Here is a 24,227-nt window from a genome sequence, read left to right on the forward strand (position 1 = left end):
AAAATACCCACTCCGTCAGAGCTGTCTTCCCCCATTGATATTATTGAATGGCCAGGGTTCCACACTTTATTTAATTCATTTATATCTGCATGTATTTTTAATCTCATCTCTTGAAGGCACAACATATCATAGTGTAGCCGTTTTAAGAAATCAGCCTTCGTTCCTCTGCTCTTTTCTGTTCTATCTTGCCATGTCCAGATGTTTGCCATCAAGGAATTGTTAGCCAAATGGCTGAGAAATTTGCATACCATGTTTACACTAGTTACTTTTAATCAGATCAGGGCTATAGAAAAGTTTGAAAGTCAGCAATTCATATACACCTTTCCTGTGTTTGTGATGTTTGGAGAGTCATGTAAATTTATGTCATCTGTGAAACAATTAGAAAAGTCACACCAATGACCACCTTAACTTAAAAAACACACTGAACTTTTCAGGCAAAACTGCCTGACTGTTTTATCAGGTGTTTTCTGCGTTCCATCGCTGATCCCCTCGTAGGTGACACAGAGCCTCGCTCTGCAAGTCACTAAGTTGGGAGCTTGTCACGCCCTTGTTGGAGGAGGGTGCTTTTTCACCCCTCACTCTCGCGTTCCAACGCAGCTGTAGGATGAAAGGGCAGAGCACGCCATACACCCTTGTCGTCTTCCTCAGCGTCTAACGTAGGGATCTTTCTTAACCTTTGTGGTTATTGCTGTGGCTCTGGAATTTTCTCGTTATGACTACTGTGACCCCAAACGACAGGACTCTTGACCTTAACCGCTGTCTGGGTTGTCAGCTTTACGTGGACTGGTCCCTGCTTCCTGCTGGTTCTCTGAAGATTTCTGATCAGCACCCAGTCTCAGTCTGGAGATTCTACCCTTCAGATGATTTCTTCCAGCAATACTCTGGCTACTGCAGCTGTATGTCCTTACTAGAAGGAAAAACTTCTAACCATTTTGAAAGCATCCAGCAGCAGCATTTTACTTTCTGTTCAGTGAACTTCACATGTGGGTTATCAAAAGCTTATCTGTACTAGTGATGTTCAATACTCGAAAATAACTTTACTGGCTCGTGAATCATGATTCACAAGCCCAACTGACTCACTGACTCATTCCTGTTGCTGTTAGCAAACTAATTTCAATAGTAGAAATATATCTAGCTTATAATTAAAATTGTGTGGGGAAACAAACAACAGCCAGTTTCTTAACAAAAACATTTCTGCTCTGAACTGGAAGAAAAAACCCTGAGTAGAAAGCTCACATCAAGACAATAGCTCCTCAGTTCACAGTAGAATCGCTCTGCTAACATGCTAACAGCACATTTGAGTTACTCACCCCCTCCCTTCCTGTGCTGAATCGTAGGGTAATCAATCACTCAGGACTCACTCACCCCTCCCTTCCTGTGCTGAATCACTCAGGACTCACTGTCACTACCCGATCCGTACCGGAAACCCAATCGATACCCCGCATGCGCGAAAGGTGTCTACTTCCGGTCGAAGCATTTTATGATAGTTACAGGTCAGAGTATCTGTTAAGATGTTAAGAATAACAAGTATCTACGATGGCCCTGAGAGGCCAAACGGACTGCAACTTCAGAAAACACTTGCAAAAAGAAAAATGCTGCAAAAAGATAAACGCTGCAAAAAGAAAAATGCTGCAAAAAGAAAAACGCTGCAAAAACAAAAACGCTGCAAAAGCACACACAACACAACGGAAATAGGAAAAAAGACAACGGAAATGTATCTGGGGAGACAGTAACCGGACGGACCAGTTGCACAAACCAAAACATGCTAACAAGTGCACTGGGACTGGGAGACACTTCAAAGAAGCTGAGCGGCCAAAGAGTAAACTTTCAAAAGTAAGTTCTGAATATTATGTCACTTATTTATGTGCAAATGTTTAATAATGAGGAACATTAAAACATTACTGTTGGCCACATGCCGGCAAAGTTATGTGACATTAGCGATGTTTGTACTTTCAGCATTTACTTTGTTTTAAAGCCTTTACTTTATACGCTGTTAGATAGTCGACCTTAATCTTACAGAGAATCTGATGATTTTGTGGATAATTAAAGTCAGTCATATATCCAAAAACACAACAAGCTGAAAGTCAGTGATGCTGTTTGGTTTGCAGTCCTGAATATCACGGCACAAGCAGGATTCACTGCACTGTTAATGTTAGCTATGTTATATTGTTGCCTCTGTTCGGTGGTGTCGAGCCAAACGGACTTTAACGTGTGTTTGAACGAGCTGACGGTTCACTCGTTAAGCTGAAAGAAAGATGCTTTAATCACAGGAGTCACACATGTGTCCACTGTACCATCTGGGAACTCTTCTTGTTTAGCACTCGTAATAACACAAACACTAAATCCTCCTTCTCTTGTGTTGTTTTGTAGCAGTGTATACACCTGAGACTGTCACCTGTCTGTCTGTCCTGCACTCTCTCTCTTTTTCTTTCTCTCTGATTGTGGAATAAAAGTATGAACATGTATTTATAAGTTACACTTGTGTCTGAATCCTGCAGCTTATCTCACATTTGATTTCCATGTGTGACAACTGCAAGTGTCCAGAGTGAGGACAGACTGAGGGACCCACTGCTGCACATCATCTGTGAGGCTTTGCACCCCTGATGATCCACCAGGACAAACTCAGCAGTGTGTGAGGAAGAGGAGGAGGAAGAGCCAGCAGTAGCTGACAGATGGAGAGAATAGACAGACTGTTCCCTGTTTGTGAAATACTGCTAGAAAAGTTTAAAATCACTAACTGTCTGTCCTGAATCAGTCTTATTAGGTAATGTTCAAATAATTGTATCAGTGTGGGAGAAAGTACTCAGGGCCTTCAGGTTACACACTATGAAAGGCAGCAACAAGTTTAATGTTCAGAAACCTAAAGTATGTATCAGCAGCAGAATGGAGCTAAAAATAAATGTTTGTTTCAGTTCTATGAAGCTTTGAGTATTTTGGATTAGTAGCACTGCTGTGTTTGTTGCATCATATTGCTGTAATTGTTTATTTGCTTTATATATTCTGAGGTAAGTTAATCTATAGTGTTACATCATATTTTATAAGGATGTTATGTGTTTGTATACTTTCTGCCCAGTTTGACCCATTTAGCAGAAGTCAGCCTGTTTAAGGCTCTGATATCTATTCTGTATGACTTAAAAGAAGTTATGACATGTTCTGATTTTCTCACCCAATAAAGAAATATTTAATATATCAGTCTACTCTTCATTTTATCAGAAATAGTTATCACAGCTCGTACATTTTCTTTTTACACATATATGTAAGCATTGAGCCAAATTTAGTAATGCCAGCATACTGAAGGAACAACATTTGTCTCTTATATATAATACATCTGTCAAAGATACTTGAGTGTCTTTGAGTGAAGATTTAAGGTGATAGGACATATAAATAGCTGCAACTTGAATCTTTACTGAAGCTCAGTGTTTGGCACAGAGTTCATGTTCATTGCTGTAATAACTAATCAGAATCAGAATACTTTATTGATCCCTGGGGGAAATTATTTTTTGTTACAGTGCTCTATTATAAACCAACATAAACCAACATTAAGACAAGACAGACAATACGCTAACTAAGAATAGTACAATATATACACATAAGTCACTCCTTAATAAATAGCTGGAAAAGAAACGTGTAGTTGTAGCAGTAACCAGTGTGTTAAGTGGATGCATTGTACAGGGAGATGGCCACAGGCAGGAAAGATTTCCTGTGTCGTTCAATGGTGCTTTTCGGTATTCTCAGTCTCTCACTGAACGTGCTCCTGTGACTGACCAGCATGTCATGGAGTGGGTGGGAGGTGTTATCCAACATTGTCTTTATCTTGGACAGCATCCGCCTCTCCGACACCACCTTGAGAGCTCCATCCCCACAACATTACTGGCCTTACGGATTTGTTTATTAAGTCTGTTGGCATCTGCTACCCTCAGCCTGCTCCCCCAGCATGCAACAGCATAGAGGATCACACTGGCCACAACAGAAGATTCTGAGCATTTTCTGGCAGATGTTGAAAGACCTCAGTCGCCTCAAAAAAAAAAAAAAAAAGACGACTCTGGCCCTTCCTGCAAAGTGTTGTGGTGTTTTTTTTTTTAGCCCAGTTCAGTTTATTGTCAATGTGTACTCCAAGGTATTTATAGTCCTCCACAATGTCAACACTGACCCCCTGGATTGAAACAGAGGTCAAGTGTTTCCTGGTCTTCCTGAAGTCCACGATCAGTTCCTTGGTCTTTGCCACGTTGAGCTGCAGATGATTCTGCTCACACCACGTGATAAAGGAGTCGACCACAGCCCGGTACTCTGTCTCATCATTCCTGCTGATGCATCCCAACACCGCAGAGTCATCAGAAAACTTCTGAAGATGGCAGGTCTCTGTGCAGTGGCTGAAGTCTGTGGTGTAGAGGGTGAAGAGGAAGGGGGAGAGGACAGTCCCCTGTGGTGCCCCTGTGTTGCTGATTACCTTGTCAGACACACACTGTGGGAGACGTACATATTGTGGTCTTCCTGTCAGGTAATCAACAATCCAGGACACCAGGGAAGCATCCACCTGCATCGCTGCTAACTTATCACCCAGGAGGGTCGGCCTGATGGTATTGAAAGCACTAGAAAAGTCAAAAAACATGACCCTCACAGTGCTCGCCGGCTGGTCCAGATGGGTGTAGACACGATTGAGCAGGTAGATGATGGCGTCCTCAGTTCCAAGACGAGGCTGATAAGCGAACTGAAGGGGATCCAGATGTGGTCTTACTATGGGTCGCAGCTGGTCCAGGATGAGCCTTTCCAGGGTCTTCATGATGTGAGAGGTCAGTGCCACGGGCCTGTAATCCTGGGGGCCACTGGGACGTGGTGTCTTTGGTACAGGGACGAGGCATGATGTCTTCCACATCACTGGGACCCTCTGCAGACTCAGAGTCAGACCCCGAATTGGGATACAGCCTATGTATGGCTGTATCCCAATTCAGGGACTGTTTCCCAATTCAGGGTCTGCAGCCTTAAAGTACGCAGCCTCCACGGTCCTCAAGGGCCGCGTACTCAAGGCTTCCGCTAAGGCCGGAAGTGTGAGGCTTGTAGCCTTGTGAGATGGGATGGTCTAGCCTCTGCCCAGGTTGCCTAGCAACCATGATACTAACAGCTGGAAACTTTTCATACAACTTTGTTTGACAGAAATGAAGGAGAACATATTTTGTACATTTGTTTCTACATGAGCTTTGTGTGATTTGATAAGTGTCTGAGGCTGAGACCACAGAACTGTAAAACATGATTTTTGGGCTTCATTTCTGTACTGAACAGTCATTTAAGATTAGTTAGTAAATAACAATTAGCTAATGTTGTTCATGAGACTAAAGTCATCTCACTTTGGTAATGTAAATATAATATGGCCAATATTATATTAATCATTATTAGTTATTACAGCAGTGAACATGAACTCTGTGCCAAACACTGAGCTTCAGTAAAGATTCAAGTTGCAGCTATTTATATGTCCTATCACCTTAAATCTTCACTCAAAGACACTCAAGTATCTTTGACAGTGTATATATAGATGTATTATATATAAGAGACAAATGTTGTTCCTTCAGTATGTTGGCATTACTAAATTTGGCTCAATGCTTACATATATGTGTAAAAAGAAAATGTACGAGCTGTGATAACTGTTTCTGATAAAATGAAGAGTAGACTGATATATTAAATATTTCTTTAATGGGTGACAAAATCAGACCATGTCATAACTTCTTTTAAGTCATACAGAATAGATATCAGAGCCTTAAACAGGCTGACTTCTGCTAAATGGGTCAAACTGGGCAGAAAGTATACAAACACATAACATCCTTATAAAATATGATGTAACACTATAGATCAACTTACCTCAGAATATCCATCCATCCATTCGCTTCCGCTTATCCTTTTCAGGGTCGCGGGGGGCGCTGGAGCCTATCCCAGCTGTCATAGGGCGAAAGGCGGGGTACACCCTGGACAGGTCGCCAGTCTGTCGCAGGGCAATACCTCAGAATATATAAAGCAAATAAACAATTACAGCAATATGATGCAACAAACACAGCAGTGCTACTAATCCAAAATACTCAAAGCTTCATAGAACTGAAACAAACATTTATTTTTAGCTCCATTCTGCTGCTGATACATACTTTAGGTTTCTGAACATTAAACTTGTTGCTGCCTTTCATAGTGTGTAACCTGAAGGCCCTGAGTACTTTCTCCCACACTGATACAATTATTTGAACATTACCTAATAAGACTGATTCAGGACAGACAGTTAGGGATTTTAAACTTTTCTAGCAGTCCTTCACAAACAGGGAACAGTCTGTCTATTCTCTCCATCTGTCAGCTGCTGCTGGCTCTTCCTCCTCCTCTTCCTCACACACTGCTGAGTTTGTCCTGGTAGATCATCAGGGGTGCAAAGCCTCACAGATGATGTGCAGCAGTGGGTCCCTCAGTCTGTCCTCACTCTGGACACTTGCAGTTGTCACACATGGAAATCAAATGTGTGATAAGCTGCAGGATTCAAACACAAGTGTAACTTATAAATACATGTTCATACTTTTATTCCACAATCAGAGAGAAAGAAAAAGAGAGAGAGTGCAGGACAGACAGACAGGTGACAGTCTCAGGTGTATACACTGCTACAAACAGGAGGATTTAGTGTTTGTGTTATTACGAGTGCTAAACAAGAAGAGTTCCCAGATGGTACAATGGACACATGTGTGACTCCTGTGATTAAAGCATCTTTCTTTCAGCTTAACGAGTGAACCGTCAGCTCGTTCAAACACACGTTAAAGTCCGTTTGGCTCGACACCACCGAACAGAGGCAACAATATAACATAGCTAACATTAACAGTGCAGTGAATCCTGCTTGTGCCGTGATATTCAGGACTGCAAACCAAACAGCATCACTGACTTTCAGCTTGTTGTGTTTTTGGATATATGACTGACTTTAATTATCCACAAAATCATCAGATTCTCTGTAAGATTAAGGTCGACTATCTAACAGCATATAAAGTAAAGGCTTTAAAACAAAGTAAATGCTGAAAGTACAAACATCGCTAATGTCACATAACTTTGCCGGCATGTGGCCAACAGTAATGTTTTAATGTTCCTCATTATTAAACATTTGCACATAAATAAGTGACATAATATTCAGAACTTACTTTTGAAAGTTTACTCTTTGGCCGCTCCGCTTCTTTGAAGTGTCTCCCAGTCCCAGTGCACTTGTTAGCATGTTTTGGTTTGTGCAACTGGTCCGTCCGGTTACTGTCTCCCCAGAAACATTTCCGTTGTCTTTTTTCCTATTTCCGTTGTGTTGTTTTTCTTTTTGCAGCGTTTTTCTTTTTGCAGCGTTTTTCTTTTTGCAGCATTTTTCTTTTTGCAGCATTTTTCTTTTTGCAAGTGTTTTCTGAAGTTGCAGTCAGTTTGGCCTCTCAGGGCCACAGTAAGTATCCCTTAAAATGTTTCCGATAATGAAACATTTAATATAATGTAGACAAAAACAAAAAAATAAAAAGATAGTGACAGATCGGGACTCCTGATCCTTACTGCGCATTTGCAAAGTCGGACCGTACAAATCGGGTCTACCCGATCCGTACCGCGCATGTGCAGGGGTTTTCTTCTTCTTCTGTTCGTTTAATGGCAGTGCACGAGGATACCGCCACCTGCTGACTGAGTGAATGAACCCTATTGTAAACTGAATTAGCGTCATTACAAACGTGTGTTAAATTTGATTTAGTGATAATCGAGTGTGTTTATGCTTGTCTGTGAGGAGAGGATTGTTGGAATAGTGATGATGATGTGCGCTATCACTGTCAATTGTCAGTAAAGACTTCATCTGGCTGATGAATCTACACGTGAGATATTACAAAGTCTGCATTATTAACTCTGTAATTAGGCGCCATTCTTCTTATTTTACGGCGCTGTTGCTCAATCAGGGGACACTCTCTGTTGAGGAGAAAAGCATGAATTTCTTTGTATACAGATTATCCATTGTTTAAATGTCCCGGGCAGTCGAAAAGGAGGCAGAGCTGTTGAGAAATGCTAGGAGCTAACTGGGCGCTAACCGTATCATTCAAATTTTTATTTATTTTTTTATTAGTAATATAAACATACAAACAAAATGCACCATATATTACAGATTCAGAGAATAGACATTTCTTACATATTAGCAACTTTCATACATAGTGAAAATAAAATATAAAGATGGGCTCACATAATTTAACAAATTATTAACTCACTAAATCAAAATCTTCCATAAAGGAAACAAAAAAAGCAGCCTTTTTCTTTTTAACTAAAGTCAAAGATTTAACCGTATCATTCAAATATATTGAATGTCGCAATGTTGGCAAAGAGAGGAAGTGACGTAAGATTTGCGCATGCGGGGTGCCGATCGGGTTTCCGGTACGGATCGGGTAGTGACAACGCTCACTCACCGCCTCCCTCCTGGCTCACAGCTTCTTCTTCTTCTTCTTGGTTGGCAACCAGAGTTAAGGAGCATTACCGCCCCCTGGCAAACAGCTCAGTGGACATTTAGATGAGAAAATATATATTTGACACATTTGAGGAAAATACTAATAAAAAAAAATAAAAAAAAATGTTCCCTTTAGAAATCTTTAATTTTTTTTTTTGCTCTTTTTTGAGAGCAAAAATAGTTGTTTTTCTTTTTCAGTCACTCATCTTAGCAGTATTTACATGAAAACAAATTAAGTTAGGGTTAGGGGTACATTTTTTGCACTCTCTGTTCAACTGACTCAGTGACTCAAATGACTCAAAAACCCGATTCACTTTGGTGAGTGACGCATTCAAACCCGATTCAGTAAAAAGAATAGAATTTACCATCACTAATCTGTACCACCTGTAGAGTTTTAATACCTGTACATGAATTGTTAGTCACACAAATCATAGAAAAAAATAATTGAAAATCATAGAAATATCACGAAATAGTTTTAAACCTGTGCTAGGAAATGAAATTAGCATGGTTTTCATGTTAATTCTGCTTAACTACTGGTTTTACCACCGCATCTGCTCTGTAATTGCCTAGAAAACAGAATCTTGAGTTAATATAAACTTCACATTTACGAACAACTGTAGGTCAGAGGAGTAATAAGGCATCCAGCACTGCAGCCACAAGTTTGTCATGTGCAATGGATTTTCCTGAATCATTAAAAAAAGTCATTGTTCCCATAATATGCCCAAATCATGGATCATCCCGTGTGTATTTAGAATTAGGTATAGTGACTGGTCATAAGTAATGTCACTCACTTGTTTCAATGTTATGAGCTCAGCAACTTGAGATAAATACTGATATAATAATTAGCCCAACGCTAAGATGTTCTGTGATTACTTCACATCCTGCTTTATTTTTACTGTCTGTGTGATGCCAAATCCTCCACAAAGACCTTCAGGAAAAAAACAACATTAGCCAGTTATGCATCCTGTAGATCAGATCTGGACAAATAGATTCTAGAAATAGCTGCAACAAAATCATGTGGTTAGCCATCAGCTCCTGTGAAATAAGTTATTCTGGGTTTAACACAGTACATTCTTCAACTGTGACATTTGGCATTTTCCAACAATACATTATGGCATCATAAACAACAAAGCTAGTAAATACATAGATTTCTCTACAAGAAACAGTTACACTGAAAGTGGCAGTTAAGGGTTGAGTTTGCACGGCCCACAAGCTTATGTGAACCTAGATAGTCTTCCCATCTCTGGTCGCTGCCCGCTCCTGTGAAAACAAAACCAAACAACGCACAAACATCCACCCTTTTCTAACTGTTTTTTGTGAATTGTTTAACAGCATTTACTAATCCTAAACTTGGTGCAGTCTTTAATCTCAGTTTCAAGTCAGTCAAAGCTTTATTTACATTATCAGTCTGTCACAGTCCAGTCAGTCCCTTCACATTTGTCATTGCTGAGAGTGGAGCCTCTCGCGCACATATTTGAGTATCCACTAATAGCAATACGATGTCATATCAAAAAAAGAAAAAACAATTCCTTATGATTTTGGAATGGATTGAATCGCTACAACCTTTTTACACAGAGGGACTTACTGTCGCGTGAGATCACGTGTCCCAGACGAGTGAATTTCTCCAAAGCCCATTGTAATCTGAAGAATCACACTTTGCAAATGTTTCCAGTAAGGATGTTTCATAGCGCTTTCGTATCAATCTTGCAGGCCTGCTGAAAAGAGAGCTGATTGTTAAATCATCAGCACACAAAATATCATGCCCTGGAGGGGTGACACCTGACAGGTTTTATTTAAGTGCACTGTTACAAAAAAACCCCCTAAAACATTAGGTCTAGTTTTAGGACATGTCCAAGCATAAGGCTGTCATTCTCTTAGAAAGAGAAAACAGACCCAAACTGACTTATAGGATCAGCCTAACACTAAAACAAAACAAAAACGTCAGCCAGATAAATCACAGAAAAAATGTGTTTTTCTGGTGGAACAGTATGGTGTGAGGATTAGAACTTCAGGTGCCATGAGATGCAGTAGTGCATTCACTGTTTCTGGCTTTATTTGTTGTTTATGCTTACTTGGTCTGAACTCAGACTTAAGACTCACTACCCCGTTCATTTCCCCCGCATCATATCCACTGGTTGCCCACAAGTGCTCTGAGATGTCACACAGTTCTGGAGAGTCTGGGGTCAACTGGCATAGTTCCACCAGATAAATTTTTGTTAGCAGCTGCACAGTTCACACAACACTAATGTTTACTGTCAGATGCTTCCTAAACACCTCATTGCAATGTTTCATCCCTGGAATGTGAGTTTCTTCCTCAGGTCTGTACTGTTGCACTAATCATAAACCCAATCATTTTATTTAGCATTTAAAATAAAAATATGTGAGATGATGTCATGTATTTCACTTGACAAAGCAAGTTTGTTCCCATATAATCAGGTGTGTGTGTATGTCTATGTGCAAGCTTCACATACATCAGAAACCGGAAACTCAGTCTGTTAGTCTCCACTCATTTGCAACATTCTGCTCACTTGTGTTATAATTAAATGATCGTTCCCTGATCTAATAACAATCAACTAATTTACATATCAATTCATAACCCACTAAGTTTACAGGACAAGATGATAACAGCTGGTTTGCAATCTTTAATCAGTCCCACATCGTATTTAGACTTGGCCCACAGGCCGTCAGGCACCTCTGATCAACAGTGGGATCAAACAGTTCAAATGAGCAAACAGTGAACAGTATAACAATAGACAGCATAACTGTTTTATAAGCAATCATTTTTTAGGGTGAACAACACTTGGGTCCTCCCTGACTTGCCAATCACAAGCTCTTTTACAATTGTGCACAAATCTGCCCAGGTCTTCCCACCTGTAGTCAGCAGACCTAGCAAGGAAGATGTGTGGGGTGGATGCATCCATTATAAATAACCTTTTGTTCTTTAGTGAGGGAAATCGCAAGTGCAGCAAATGTAAAGCTCTAAAATAAGCATTTCATTGTTAGTTTATCATGTTCAACTCTTTACCACTCCTCCCCATGTCTCTCATCAGGGCTCTGCGAAGCACAGTGAAAAGTGCAGTGCAGGCCATCAGCGGCCAAAAATGGCATCTGGAGGCATGCAGTCACGTGCTGTTTGTAAAAAAAAACAAACAAAAAAAAAAACTTTCAGTGAGCAGCCCTGCCCCCAGCTTCCATTCATACACGAAGGCAGGGGTCACAGGGCTGTATTTCACCATTGCATGGTCACATTCTGACTGTGTGATTGTAATGCCATCATGGCAGGAGATCAAATTTATGTTTAATTTACACATTAAGTAAATTTACTGGACATGAGTCTGACAAAACTTTTAACTTTTGGCCCTGTCCGTCAATTCAGGACAGGGGAATGGTGAAATTATCTCTTTGAACATGGCCTGTTGCAGAGACAGTGTGGGTGTACCTTCTAATGTTGGCTGGAATTTCAGGGTGAGAGTGTAACACAGAGTGGCTCCGTAGTCTACAAGAAATTCCACCTTCTCACCACACACAGACATTGTATACATAGGCAGAGATTTATAGGCTTTGTTTGTTAAATGCACATATTTGCCCTTTGGATGGCATGAAATGTGTTCTAAGTGTGGCTTCTTGCAGCAGTCTCTGTGTTTGTGTATGTGTGTGTGTGGAGCACTTTTTTTCCGTAGCACTTGTTAGCGAAGCTTTCTTCATTGCGTCAGCATGTGTGTGCGTCCGTGTTTGTGTGTGGCTCTTGTATCACTCCTCACTGTATCAGTGTGTGTATATATGTAGGTTTGTGTTTTTGCGTCACTTCCCTGTTCTGGCGTCTTGGGAAAACCACGACCTGAAGCGTCCCCTGGGGTCCTGCCCTGCTCCTCTTAGTCTGCTTGCAGCCACCACTGCTGCTGGTTCTGGTTCTGGTTCTCCCTCTCTCCTCCTTTTTCACATTTTTTTCTTCCACTTTTTTTCCCTTCCAAAACTGCTTTCTCTTCTCTCCACCCATACTTTCAAACACCTCTCTTTCATCATTCATTCAATCCACATCAACTGACTTTCTTTTCAACATTTCTTTTTCTTTCTCACGACATATTTCATGCTTTCTTTCTACATTTTTTACCATTGAGTCAAAGACTGAGTTCTCACTTTGATCACCCGGTTGAGCGTGCGTGACAGTCCACGCCCCAGCCCTTAATTCGGCCGTGCTGACTGTCATCCCATGTTATTCGGTAAGCGTCCTTAGCAAAGCCTTTTGCCTTCTACAGACCAAACATGCTAAAATACTGCCGCCTAACGCCAGTCCCCTGGCGCCTAGGGTTTTTTTCTGCAGACTCTAAGCTACTCGGCCGACCTCCCATGAGCCACTGCCCCAGGGGCCATTAGATCCTGTGTGTAGCTGAGACCTCAGGAAATTGCTCTGTACTTAAGCCCAGAACTTCTCCGTGAAATATCACGGAGGTGCGCCATGACTCACCCACCCTTTGGCCTGACCAAACGGAGAACCCAAGTGACTTATACATCCATATATGACATAGGTTGGACACAGCTCACCAGTGCAGATTCTCCCCTAGTTCTTTTGGATGATCTCGGTGTTTCGCTGAGGACTCGCCTCACAACTCCCCCTTTTTGAAGCTTTAGTGGGACCGAGGATTGACTTTTTGCCTTGGGGTGATCAGCCGTCTTTGGAGTTCCCACACTCGGAGCATCCTGTTTGTGATGCCAAACTTGTCATGGAATTTTGTAAATAAAGTCTGCAACACGGAAAGAGCTGTGGTCAAGCTATTTATTACTGCGCAGGAGAGCCAACACACACATCAAACATCACAGTTCACAGTCGTGCCAGCTCTACCCTTGGGGTGTCTCAGCTCCTCTTTTATACCCCCTCCCCACACACAACTTTCTGTATCTTTTAGTTACAACAGGCTTCTGTCCCATGGGCAGTGGCTGGGCAGAGCATCTTCCACTATCTTTTCCCAGGAAGCTGCTGGCATCTGTCATCTTGGGAGTTTCGTCCTTCTACACCCTAACAGTTAGCAGATAACATAGTGAAACATCATTAGGCCTAGCTAAGCAGTTCTTTATGAGGTCATACTGACACACACTTGCTTCATCTTAAGCAGGCAAAGGTTATACAAAAATCATACACTAATTTACTGTGTACTGTGAGGATTTAGATTTATCCTCACATAAATCTAAATGTGAGGATAAACTAGAATTTTCCATAACAGGGAGTATATATGAAACTCTTCTTTTGTTTTCTCTGTGGTTTCAGATCTTTTACCAATGATGTCTACAGGTTAAGGCAAATCTGATGGTTAGAAACTGCCAAAAGTAATGGCTGAATGATAATAGCCTTTTAGCTTTTAGATTAGATATTCTGTGTATCCAGATGTACTGGAGGCAGGAGATAGAGCTGATACTTCTGATGAAGATTTAACCCAAAGAGGAGGCTAAAACTGAAAAAGTATTGTGTGATTGTGCGATTGATGTACATATACTTTCAAATGTTGGCATCTGCCTTCCACTGAAACCAAAATTGAGTACTTTGGCATCAACTCAAACCACTGTGTTTGGAGGAAGAGAAATGCTGAGTATGACCCAAATAACACCAGTCCCACAGTCAAGTAAGAAGTGGAAACATTATGCTTTGGGGCAGTTTGTCTAAGGGTAGAGGATGACTTCACTACATTGACAGGGAAAAGGACCGGACCATGTTTCTTTTTACTATAGAAAGTAAAATGTTGGATGAGAACCTCCTTCCCTCAACCAAATCACTAAAGATGGGCCGTGTATGGCAGCGGTCCCCAACCTTTCTTGCACCACGGACCGATTTAATGTCAGATAATATTTTCATGGACTGGCCTTTAAGGTAAAATGATACGACCAAGACAAAAACTGTGGTATTTTGTAAATATAGTAATAAACACAAATTCACTGTGTAGTTGTGTCCTCCTCTCTGCCCCTTAATGCTCTCTGGTCGCTATGGTAATGTGTAAATATTTCTTTCAAAATAAGACACACAACTACAACACGGGAAAAGTTAACAATAAAAACCCTGAAAACCATAAATTTGACACCCAAGCATCAACTCTCGTAGCCACCAACCAGACCACTCACGGACCTGTACCGGTCTGTGGCCCGAGGGTTGGGGACCGCTGGTGTATGGGACTTGTGGCTATAGAGTGGCTATAGAAGAAGGTTGTGAAGTAAATAGCCTGCATTTGTATAGCGCTTTTCTAGTCCCTAAGGACCCCAAAGTGCTTTACACTACATTCAGTCATTTATCCATTCACACACTGGCAAGCTACATTGTAGCCACAGCTGCCCTGGGGCGCACTGACAGAGGCAAGGCTGCCGGACACCGGCGCCAGCGGGCCCTCTGACCACCAGTAGGCAAACATGGGGTTAGTATCTTGCCCAAGGATATTTGGCATGCAGCCAGGAGGCAACCTGGGATCGAACCACCGATCTTCTGATTAGTGGCTGACCTGCTCTGCCACCTGAGCTACAGCCACCCTGGCCTTATCAGTCTCCTGACCTCATTACTATAGCAAGCTGAAACTTGAAGCTGCCAACCAGGCAACCAAGAAACCTAAAAGACCAAAATCCCACCTGAGAGATATGAAAACCTGATAATAAGAAATTATGCCAAGAAAGTTAGTATTCTTGACCAAGTACTAAAACAAGTATTTGATCTTGTGGAGCAAAACCTAATTTCACTCAATGACATGCAAATCTGTTTATAATAACTTTTCAGGGGGTTTTAACTCTTATTTTTTCTGGGTTGTTTTTTTGGTTGAATTCTGTCTCTATGCAATTAGAGACTATTCATTGTTTTGGAAATGAATAAACTTACAAAGTAGCTCGAATAATTATTCCTCCGACTGTATCTAAACTTTCCTTGGTCTGACAAACCTAACCAACATAATAAGACATCTTGAACAATTTTTGAGAGAAATACACCCCTTTGACAGGAGCAAACCTCTGACAGAAAAAGGGTTAGAAAGGGCTTTTGCATAAGATTCCCTCTTATAGTTAACCATTAGACAAACTAGCTAATGTAGTCAAAGGTTGTTTTGACAAATCAAATGTCATCTTTGCAGATCCTCCAACCCTTTTTGCAGCCCTGTGTTAGAACAACATCAAGGGGCAATGGAAGGACCGGAGGGCAACTATCACATTCCTTCATCCAGTCTGTGCCTGAGTCAGACTCCTGTCTGCATCACTGTAGCAAGCAGGTATTGGTCTTCACACACATGGTATATTGTTAGTTCCATAGGTAGTTGGTCAGACATAATTTTTGTAGTTTTGCCTCTATTCACCACCACAGTGAATGAAACATTCATAAAGATAAAATTGATTGAATGCAGATTTTCAGCTGTAACTCAAGACTTTTAATAAAAATGTTTAGCAATTTTTGCCTTTAGAACAGCAGTCATTCTTCATGACATAGATTCAGCAGTGTATTGGAATCATTCCTCTGGGTTTTTGGCAAACCCAGAGGAATTGGCGAAACACCAGAAGGACAAAACATCAGCTACTGCTAGACAGAGCAGTTGCCCAAGACTTGTCTTCACCTTTGACCTTGCTTCTCCAGCTCCTCTCTCTGTCCTTAGTATTTCTCCAGCTTCTCACGTTCTTCTTCACATTGTTCTTCCTGATGTAGCTATCACTTTATATAGCTACATCTATTATTACGGCCTTCTTCCTCTGCTTGTCCACCACTACTATGTCCAGTTGGTTTGCCTTCAACAGTTTTCTGTCTGTATGTCATTAGAGTTTAGTTGGGGTGCTGTGATTCAGTTACATTTTGTTGCTCATGCAGGTCCTTGGAAAATAGCCCTCCAGAGCTGTCCTTTGAGGAGGAGAAGCCCTGGTGCCTTGAGCCTGGTGAGTCTTTCAAGTGTTAATTAATTTACATTTTTGGCTCATATATTGTTGTTATAAGCAGGCCAGGCTACATCGTTTTTTCATGTTTTGATTAAGGGACCCGTTGAGGCAGAAATTACCTTCTGTATAGTTAAAATAAAAGAGTACAAGAAAACTTTCTGGAGAAATCGTGGTGGGATTGTTGCTACTGGCAGACTACAGTGGGGCAAAAAAGTATTTAGTCAGCCACTGATTGTGCAAGTTCCCCCACTTAAAATGATGACAGAGGTCAGTAATTTGCACCAGAGGTACACTTCAACTGTGAGAGACAGAATGTGAAAAAAAAATCCATGAATCCACATGGTAGGATTTGTAAAGAATTTATTCGTAAATCAGGGTGGAAAATAAGTATTTGGTCAATAACAAAAATACAACTCAATACTTTGTAACATAACCTTTGTTGGCAATAACAGAGGTCAAACGTTTACTATAGGTCTTTACCAGGTTTGCACACACAGTAGCTGGTATTTTGGCCCATTCCTCCATGCAGATCTTCTCGAGAGCAGTGATGTTTTGGGGCTGTCGCCGAGCAACACGGACTTTCAACTCCCGCCACAGATTTTCTATGGGGTTGAGGTCTGGAGACTGGCTAGGCCACTCCAGGACTTTCAAATGCTTCTTACGGAGCCACTCCTTTGTTGCCCGGGCGGTGTGTTTTGGATCATTGTCATGTTGGAAGACCCAGCCTCGTTTCATCTTCAAAGTTCTCACTGATGGAAGGAGGTTTTGGCTCAAAATCTCACGATACATGGCCCCATTCATTCTGTCCTTAACACGGATCAGTCGTCCTGTCCCCTTGGCAGAAAAACAGCCCCATAGCATGATGTTTCCACCCCCATGCTTCACAGTAGGTATGGTGTTCTTGGGATGCAACTCAGTATTCTTCCTCCTCCAAACACGACGAGTTGAGTTTATACCAAAAAGTTCTACTTTGGTTTCATCTGACCACATGACATTCTCCCAATCCTCTGCTGTATCATCCATGTGCTCTCTGGCAAACTTCAGACGGGCCTGGACATGCACTGGCTTCAGCAGCGGAACACGTCTGGCACTGCGGGATTTGATTCCCTGCCGTTGTAGTGTGTTACTGATGGTGACCTTTGTTACTTTGGTCCCAGCTCTCTGCAGGTCATTCACCAGGCCCCCCCGTGTGGTTCTGGGATCTTTGCTCACCGTTCTCATGATCATTTTGACCCCACGGGATGAGATCTTGCATGGAGCCCCAGATCGAGGGAGATTATCAGTGGTCTTGTATGTCTTCCATTTTCTGATGATTGCTCCCACAGTTGATTTTTTCACACCAAGCTGCTTGCCTATTGTAGATTCACTCTTCCCAGTCTGGTGCAGCTCTACAATACTTTTCCTGGTGTCCTTCGAAAGCTCTTTGGTCTTGGCCATGGCGGAGTTTGGAGTCTGACTGTTTGAGGCTGTGGACAGGTGTCTTTTATACAGATGATGAGTTCAAACAGGTGCCATTCATACAGGTAACGAGTGGGGGACAGAAAAGCTTCTTACAGAAGACGTTACAGGTCTGTGAGAGCCAGAGATTTTCCTTGTTTGAGGTGACCAAATACTTATTTTCCACCCTAATTTACGAATAAATTCTTTACAAATCCTACCATGTGAATTCATGGAATTTTTTTTCACATTCTGTCTCTCACAGTTGAAGTGTACCTCTGGTGCAAATTACTGACCTCTGTCATCATTTTAGGTGGGGGAACTTGCATAATCGGTGGCTGACTAAATACTTTTTTGCCCCACTGTAGGTCTGGTGCTATTGGTGGCACTAAAAACCTTGTTGCTACAGTTTGCTGCTGTAAAGTGAAAACAGGCATACCTACTAAAGAGGCAGACATTTTAAAAATGGCATATGTGCACCTTACCCATACTGTATATTCATAATGGGAAACTGAGAAACAAAGCAGCCCCAGACCATCACACTATGACCCCTATATTTTACTGTTGGTTGATGTTCCTTTTCTGAAATGCTGCATTACTTTTACGCCGGGACACACACCTTTGGCGGGGGGGGGGGGGGGGGGGGGGGCAGCACTAATGATCTAAGAAAACCATATATCACTTGACATGTTTTCTTGACTTTTTTTTTTTAACAAATACTACCATCAGATTAAATTTGAAAACGATAACTGTGGACACTAAAATGCTAACAAAAAGATAGACAGACAAACAAATAAACCAAACTGATTACATACTCCCTCCCTTTGGTGCAACAATGACCCTTTTTTTTACAATGTAAGATGGAATTTAACATAGACTGAGTGGCACACTGCTTAAACCTTGTATAGAGTACATGCATAGTTTAATGGGGAACTACAAGTACTGGAATTACCACTCATTTTTGTTTGTATCTTTCCTTGTCTCTGTCTATGTACACTACATTATCAACTGTGCCTGTTTTTGTTCTCTGCATTACCATTTTACCAGCTCTAAACCAAGCTTAGTGATGTGTGACTCACCATTCATTTCACTGGTGACTAATTTAGTTTTAACATTTAGGGAATGTTCTAGTGCACAGGCCCAATTATGTAACACAAGCACCTGTGGAAATTTCTAACATGTCAGGGCCTAGCATTCTTGACTCCAAAGAAAGGTAAGTAAGTAAGTAAGTAAAATTTTATTTATATAGCACATTTCTAGATAAAAGATCACAAAGTGCTTCACAAGGTATAAAACAAAAACAGTCAAAAGTTAACAAAATGCAATTTTAAAACGATGTGTTTTTAGCTGTTTTTTAAAAGTAATCACTGAGTCTGCGGATCTTAAGTTCTGAGGAAGAGAATTCCACAGTCTGGCAGCCACAGTAGCAAAAGCTCTATCACCCTTGGTTTTCAGTCTTGTATACTGAATAACAAGTAGGCCCTGATCACAAGACCTCAGGGACCTACTAGGGGCATAGGGCTGTAAAAGTTCAATGATGTACGCTGGTGCTTGTTCTTGAAGAGCCTTAAATGTCAGAACCAGAATCTTAAAATGGACTCTGAATTCAACAGGGAGCCAGTGCAGCTGTATAAGCAATGGTGTTACATGAGAGTATTTCGATGTTTTTGTCAGAAGCCTTGCTGCAGCATTTTGGACAATCTGCAGACGCTCCAGGGAGTTTTTGTTTAGACATGTAAACAGTGAATTACAGTAGTCCAATCGTGATGAAATGAATGCATGAATAACAATTTCCAGTTCAGTATGAGATACTATGGGGCTCAATTTAGAAATGTTTCTTAAATGATAGAAGCAGGACTGAACCAGAGATTTGACGTGGACATCCAGGGTAAGAGCAGAATCAAAGGTTACCCCTAGGTTCCTGATAGACGATTTCACAAATGTTGAAAGAGGACCAAGAGCATTCATTATGTTAGGTACATGTCTGTCTGGAGCACATACAAGGACTTCAGTCTTTTTTTCATTAAGTTGGAGGAAGTTGTCAGCCATCCAACCTTTGATGGTTTCTAAGCACACATTTAGAATCTGCAGCTTAGAAACATCTTCAGGTTTAAAAGATATATATAGCTGGATGTCGTCTGTGTAGCAGTGGTAGCAAATGTCCTCAAAGGGGCTTAAAATATGCTGGAGAGGAAGCAGATATATTAAAAACAATAAGGGCCCCAGCACAGAACCTTGTGGCACACCATAGGACAGGGATGTGGAAGATGACCTATACTTAGAAACCACCACAGAAAAGTATCGTTCATAGAGATACGAGGAGAACCACTCTAAGGCAGACCCAGATACACCAACCCAGTATTTCAGCCTTTCAAGCAAAATATAATGGTCAACGGTGTCAAAGGCTGACGTGAGGTCCAACATTAGGAGTACAGAACACTTTCCTGCATTGTTTTGCATCAGAATGTCATTGGAAACTCTAAGAAGGGCTGTTTCAGTAGAATGAGCTCTACGAAAGCCAGACTGAAATTTGTCAAAGATATTATGTTTGTCTAAAACTGCTGTAAGCTGCTTAGCCACAACCTTCTCTAATATCTTAGCAATTAACGGTGTTTTTGAGATTGGTCTGTAATTGCTAGTGAGAGATGGGTCCAGCATAGGCTTTTTTAACAGGGGGTGTATAACAGCAGTTTTAAAATAAGCAGGGACTTTACCAGATCCCAGTGAGGTGTTAATTATGGTGAGCACACAGGGACCAATAGAGTGGAAGACATTTTTGAATAACGATGTGGGTAAAATGTCGAGTGAACAGGAGGATGCTTTTGTTGCATTAACTATTTTTTCCAGCTCTGATAGTGAGACAGGTAAAAAGCATTCTAAAACGACAGGCCGAGCTGGCGTAGGAACTGACAATGCAGATGCTGATGGGGACAATTTTTTCCTTACATTACTAATTTTTTCTAGAAAGAAAGAAAGAAATGTTTCGCAGTCTTCATTAGAAGAAATAATGGCAGCAGGTGGAGCAGGAGTAATAATATCAGTAATAGTGTCAAATAATACCTTAGGATTACCTCTGCTCTTTGCAACCAGATGAGAAAAATAAGCAGCCCTCGCATCTCTAATTGCATTGTTAAAAGAGGCTAAAAGATCCTTTAAGTAAAGGAGATGAACATTTAAATGAGTTTTCCTCCATAAGCGCTCAGCTTTACGACAATCACGATTTATGGATCAGATGTTGTCATTTAGCCAGGGTAAGGACTTGGAAACAGAAACTGGTCTCATTTTAACCGGACAGATTTAATCTAAAATCGAAAAACAATGGTTATTAAATAGATCTGTTAAGAAATCAACGCCATTTTGCGGGGATATTGTTAAATTAAAAGCATCCGAGAAATTCTCCGCTGTGGAGGAATTTATGATGCGCGAGATAATTGTCCGGTGAACAGGAGACAAAGGCTCATGAAAATACATGTTAAAAAGAATACAGAGATGATCAGAGATAAAAAAAAAAAAATGTCCTCAGACACCACTGGAACAAATTCCAGTGGTGTCCACCCTTGAAGGAAATGTCATAGAGATAGTTCATGAATATAAATACCTTGGTGTCTGGATTGATGACTCCTTCACCTTTAAACCACATATAGAGAGACTAGTAAAGAAACTGAGACTTAAACTTCGTTTTTTCTTCCGTAATAAACAGTGCTTTTCTTTTGCAGTAAAAAAACGTCTTGTCACTGCAACCTTTTTATCTGTGTTAGATTATGGTGACATTCTGTATATGAACGCGTCTTCTTCATGTCTTCTAATGTTGGACACGATGTATCATGCTTCCTTGAGGTTTATTACCAATTGTAAATACCTGACCCATCACTGTGATTTGTACTTAAGAGTAAAATGGCCTTCTTTGGCCATTAGAAGACAGGGGCATTGGTACACTTTTATTTACAAAGCTATGCTTGGATTGCTGCCTCCTTATATTTGTACTTTGGTCACAAGGACAAATAGTGGTTCTTACTCCTTGCGCTCAAATGATCAGCTGCTGTTGTCTGTTCCCCTTGTCCGCACAGAGCTGGGTAAGAAAGCCTTTGTCCACTCTGCGCCTTTTTCATGGAACATGTTACAGAAAGACTGGAAACTAACTGAATTGTTGTCTTTAAATGTTTTTAAAACTAAACTCAAAGGCCTACAGGCTGCCTCAATAATGTGTAATTGTTTTGTGTAATTTTAACTTTGTTTGTTCGTATGTATTTGTCTTGAAATGTGCTGCCTCTTGGCCAGGACTCCCTTGAAAAAGAGGTCTTTGATCTCAACGGGACATTCCTGGTTAAATAAAGGTTAAATAAAAATAAAAAATAGAATCAATATTCAAACCCAAAGTAAAAACAAGGTCCAGTGTGTGTCCTTTGTTATGTGTGGGGCCGGACACATGCTGGGTAAAATGAAAAGAATCCATAATGTTGATAAAACCTCTGGCAAAGAGGTCGGAGTCATCATCAACATGTATGTTAAAATCCCCAGCTAAAAGCAGTCTGGACAACCTCATAGTAGAGGACAGGAAGTCGCTAAACTCCGATAAAAACAAGCTATTTGGGCTGGGTGGACGATACACCACAGCACAATAAAAAGGATCCTTACTTCTGATTTTAATAAGCTGTAATTCAAAGGAAAGAAAGTGTCCAACTTTCACTGAACGGCAGTTGAAACGGCCCTGAAATGCCACCGCGAGACCTCCTCCACGACCAGATCCCCGAGGCTGGCTGATGACGGAATAGCCGTTCGGGCACATTTCAATGAGAGACGAATAGTCCAAGTCCCGCTGCCAGGTCTCAGTCAGAAATAAGAAGTCCAGTTTTTTAGAAGATATAGAATCGTTAAGCACGAACGATTTATTAGTCAATGATCGGGCATTAAAAAGTGCCATGTTCAGCGGGGTGGAAGCATCATTTTTGGCAGAGGCTCGAGTTAAAGGACGTAAATACTTGGGGTTTGAGCCTTCACGCTCGTAGATTCCACTCACCGAGGGGATGAAAAGCCAGTCAGCAGGAGAGTCTGGATGAACCCTTCTGAGGCAGCACGGTCTCGGAGAGCCGGGCCCTGCATCTCCAAGCAGGGACGTGGAAAACAAATTCCTCTCCATGGAGCTGTTCTGAGCATAGGTAACAAAGCACGCTCGACATCGCTTTCTAGTCAGACCCCGCCACCAGAAAAGCCTAAGCTTCACCTGGATACCTGCTCTTCTTCCTCTCCTTCTCCGTGGTCTGCGGGGAACGCTGAGGACGCTGGCCGAGGATCCAGCCACTGGCGGAGGATCCAGCCACTGGCGGAGGATCCAGCCACTGGTGGAGGATGGAAAGTGCCAAAGGAGTGCGGAGGATGGAAAGTGCCAAAGGAGGAGGAGGATGAGACATCTTGAGCCATCATTGAAGATCGGATGGATAACAGCGTCAAACGATCATAAACCAAGGCAGCCAGTACATCATTGATACAAATAGAAAACAGCAGAGCAGAGAAAAACAGCACGACGAAAGAGCGTGACAAACTGCACCCGGCAGCGGCAAAGCCAAACACAGGCGCCATCATACCGGAAGTGTACAGCCTTTACTTGTCTCATCAGGTATGGCTTGTCTCATCATTTCTGCCAGTTTTAGGGTAATTCCAATATTTGTGTACATCTTTTTTGTGACGTCAAAATGCAAGAGAATTAACAACTCTTAATTAATATCTTTTGGATCTTTTTAGTCTGGTGGTTCTCTTTTACAGAGCTTACAGAGCTTGTAAGCAAAGCTCTGTGTTCCTTGGACATTGGATCAGGCCTTTGACATTGATGTGGTTCAGCATCTCAGCAAAAGAAATCATCCTTTTGATGTCAGTAAATTGTGAATGTCTAAACATTTCCACACCAGGTCAGTCAAATACATATAGCAGTTCAGCCCGTCCAAAAGGCGGTAACTTTTATTTGTTTAAATCTCGCAACAGCTTAGGTAAAGATAACCTTTAAAACCTTGGATAATCAATGCTTAGTATTTCAGCTTTTGATAACTCATCCTGTGTGTTCCCAAGGACTTGGAACATTGGTTTGAGACTGCTCAGTAACTTGAGCAGACTGCAGTGTTGACTAGGGCTGCAACTCGATTATAAAAAAAAATCATCATAGATTTTTTGCTTTGACCAAACTTCAGTGTTCACTGTAGCCACCACATACTCCTTACAGACACATAAACTCACTCATTCACTTGCACACAGAAGGGAGATGCGTCCTGCATGACACGTTGCCACGGATCTTAAAATGGCTTAAAGGCAACACAAGCCAGATGCTAGAGTTTAAAACGGACCTGTTCATTTTGTTGAGCCTTCAGTGTACGGCCATTGGCATTTTGCCAGAAGTGTTAGCAGAAAGGAGGAATAACAAAACCTTTTGACAGTGCTGGAAATCACAGTGCCTTGCCTGCTG

General features: G+C 41.4%; 1 protein-coding gene across 6 annotated transcripts in view; it reads left to right on the forward strand.

The window, feature by feature from the left end:
* The window catches only part of cblb (Cbl proto-oncogene B, E3 ubiquitin protein ligase), a 174,848-nt gene that overhangs the window by 117,241 nt on the left and 33,380 nt on the right, over window positions 1-24,227 (forward strand). For all 6 annotated transcript variants that reach the window (XR_013969943.1, XM_080867435.1, XM_080867433.1 and 3 more), the window contains 2 exons: window positions 15,553-15,687; window positions 16,275-16,339. Coding sequence is in view for 5 of the 6 variants with exons in the window: in XM_080867435.1 (XP_080723561.1) it covers window positions 15,553-15,687; window positions 16,275-16,339 (200 nt within the window). In the remaining variant the exon portion in view is untranslated. The remainder of the gene's footprint in view (window positions 1-15,552; window positions 15,688-16,274; window positions 16,340-24,227) is intronic.

Source organism: Rhamphochromis sp. 'chilingali' (assembly GCF_963969265.1).
Source record: "Rhamphochromis sp. 'chilingali' genome assembly, chromosome: 19".
NCBI classification, from domain to species: domain Eukaryota; kingdom Metazoa; phylum Chordata; class Actinopteri; order Cichliformes; family Cichlidae; genus Rhamphochromis; species Rhamphochromis sp. 'chilingali'.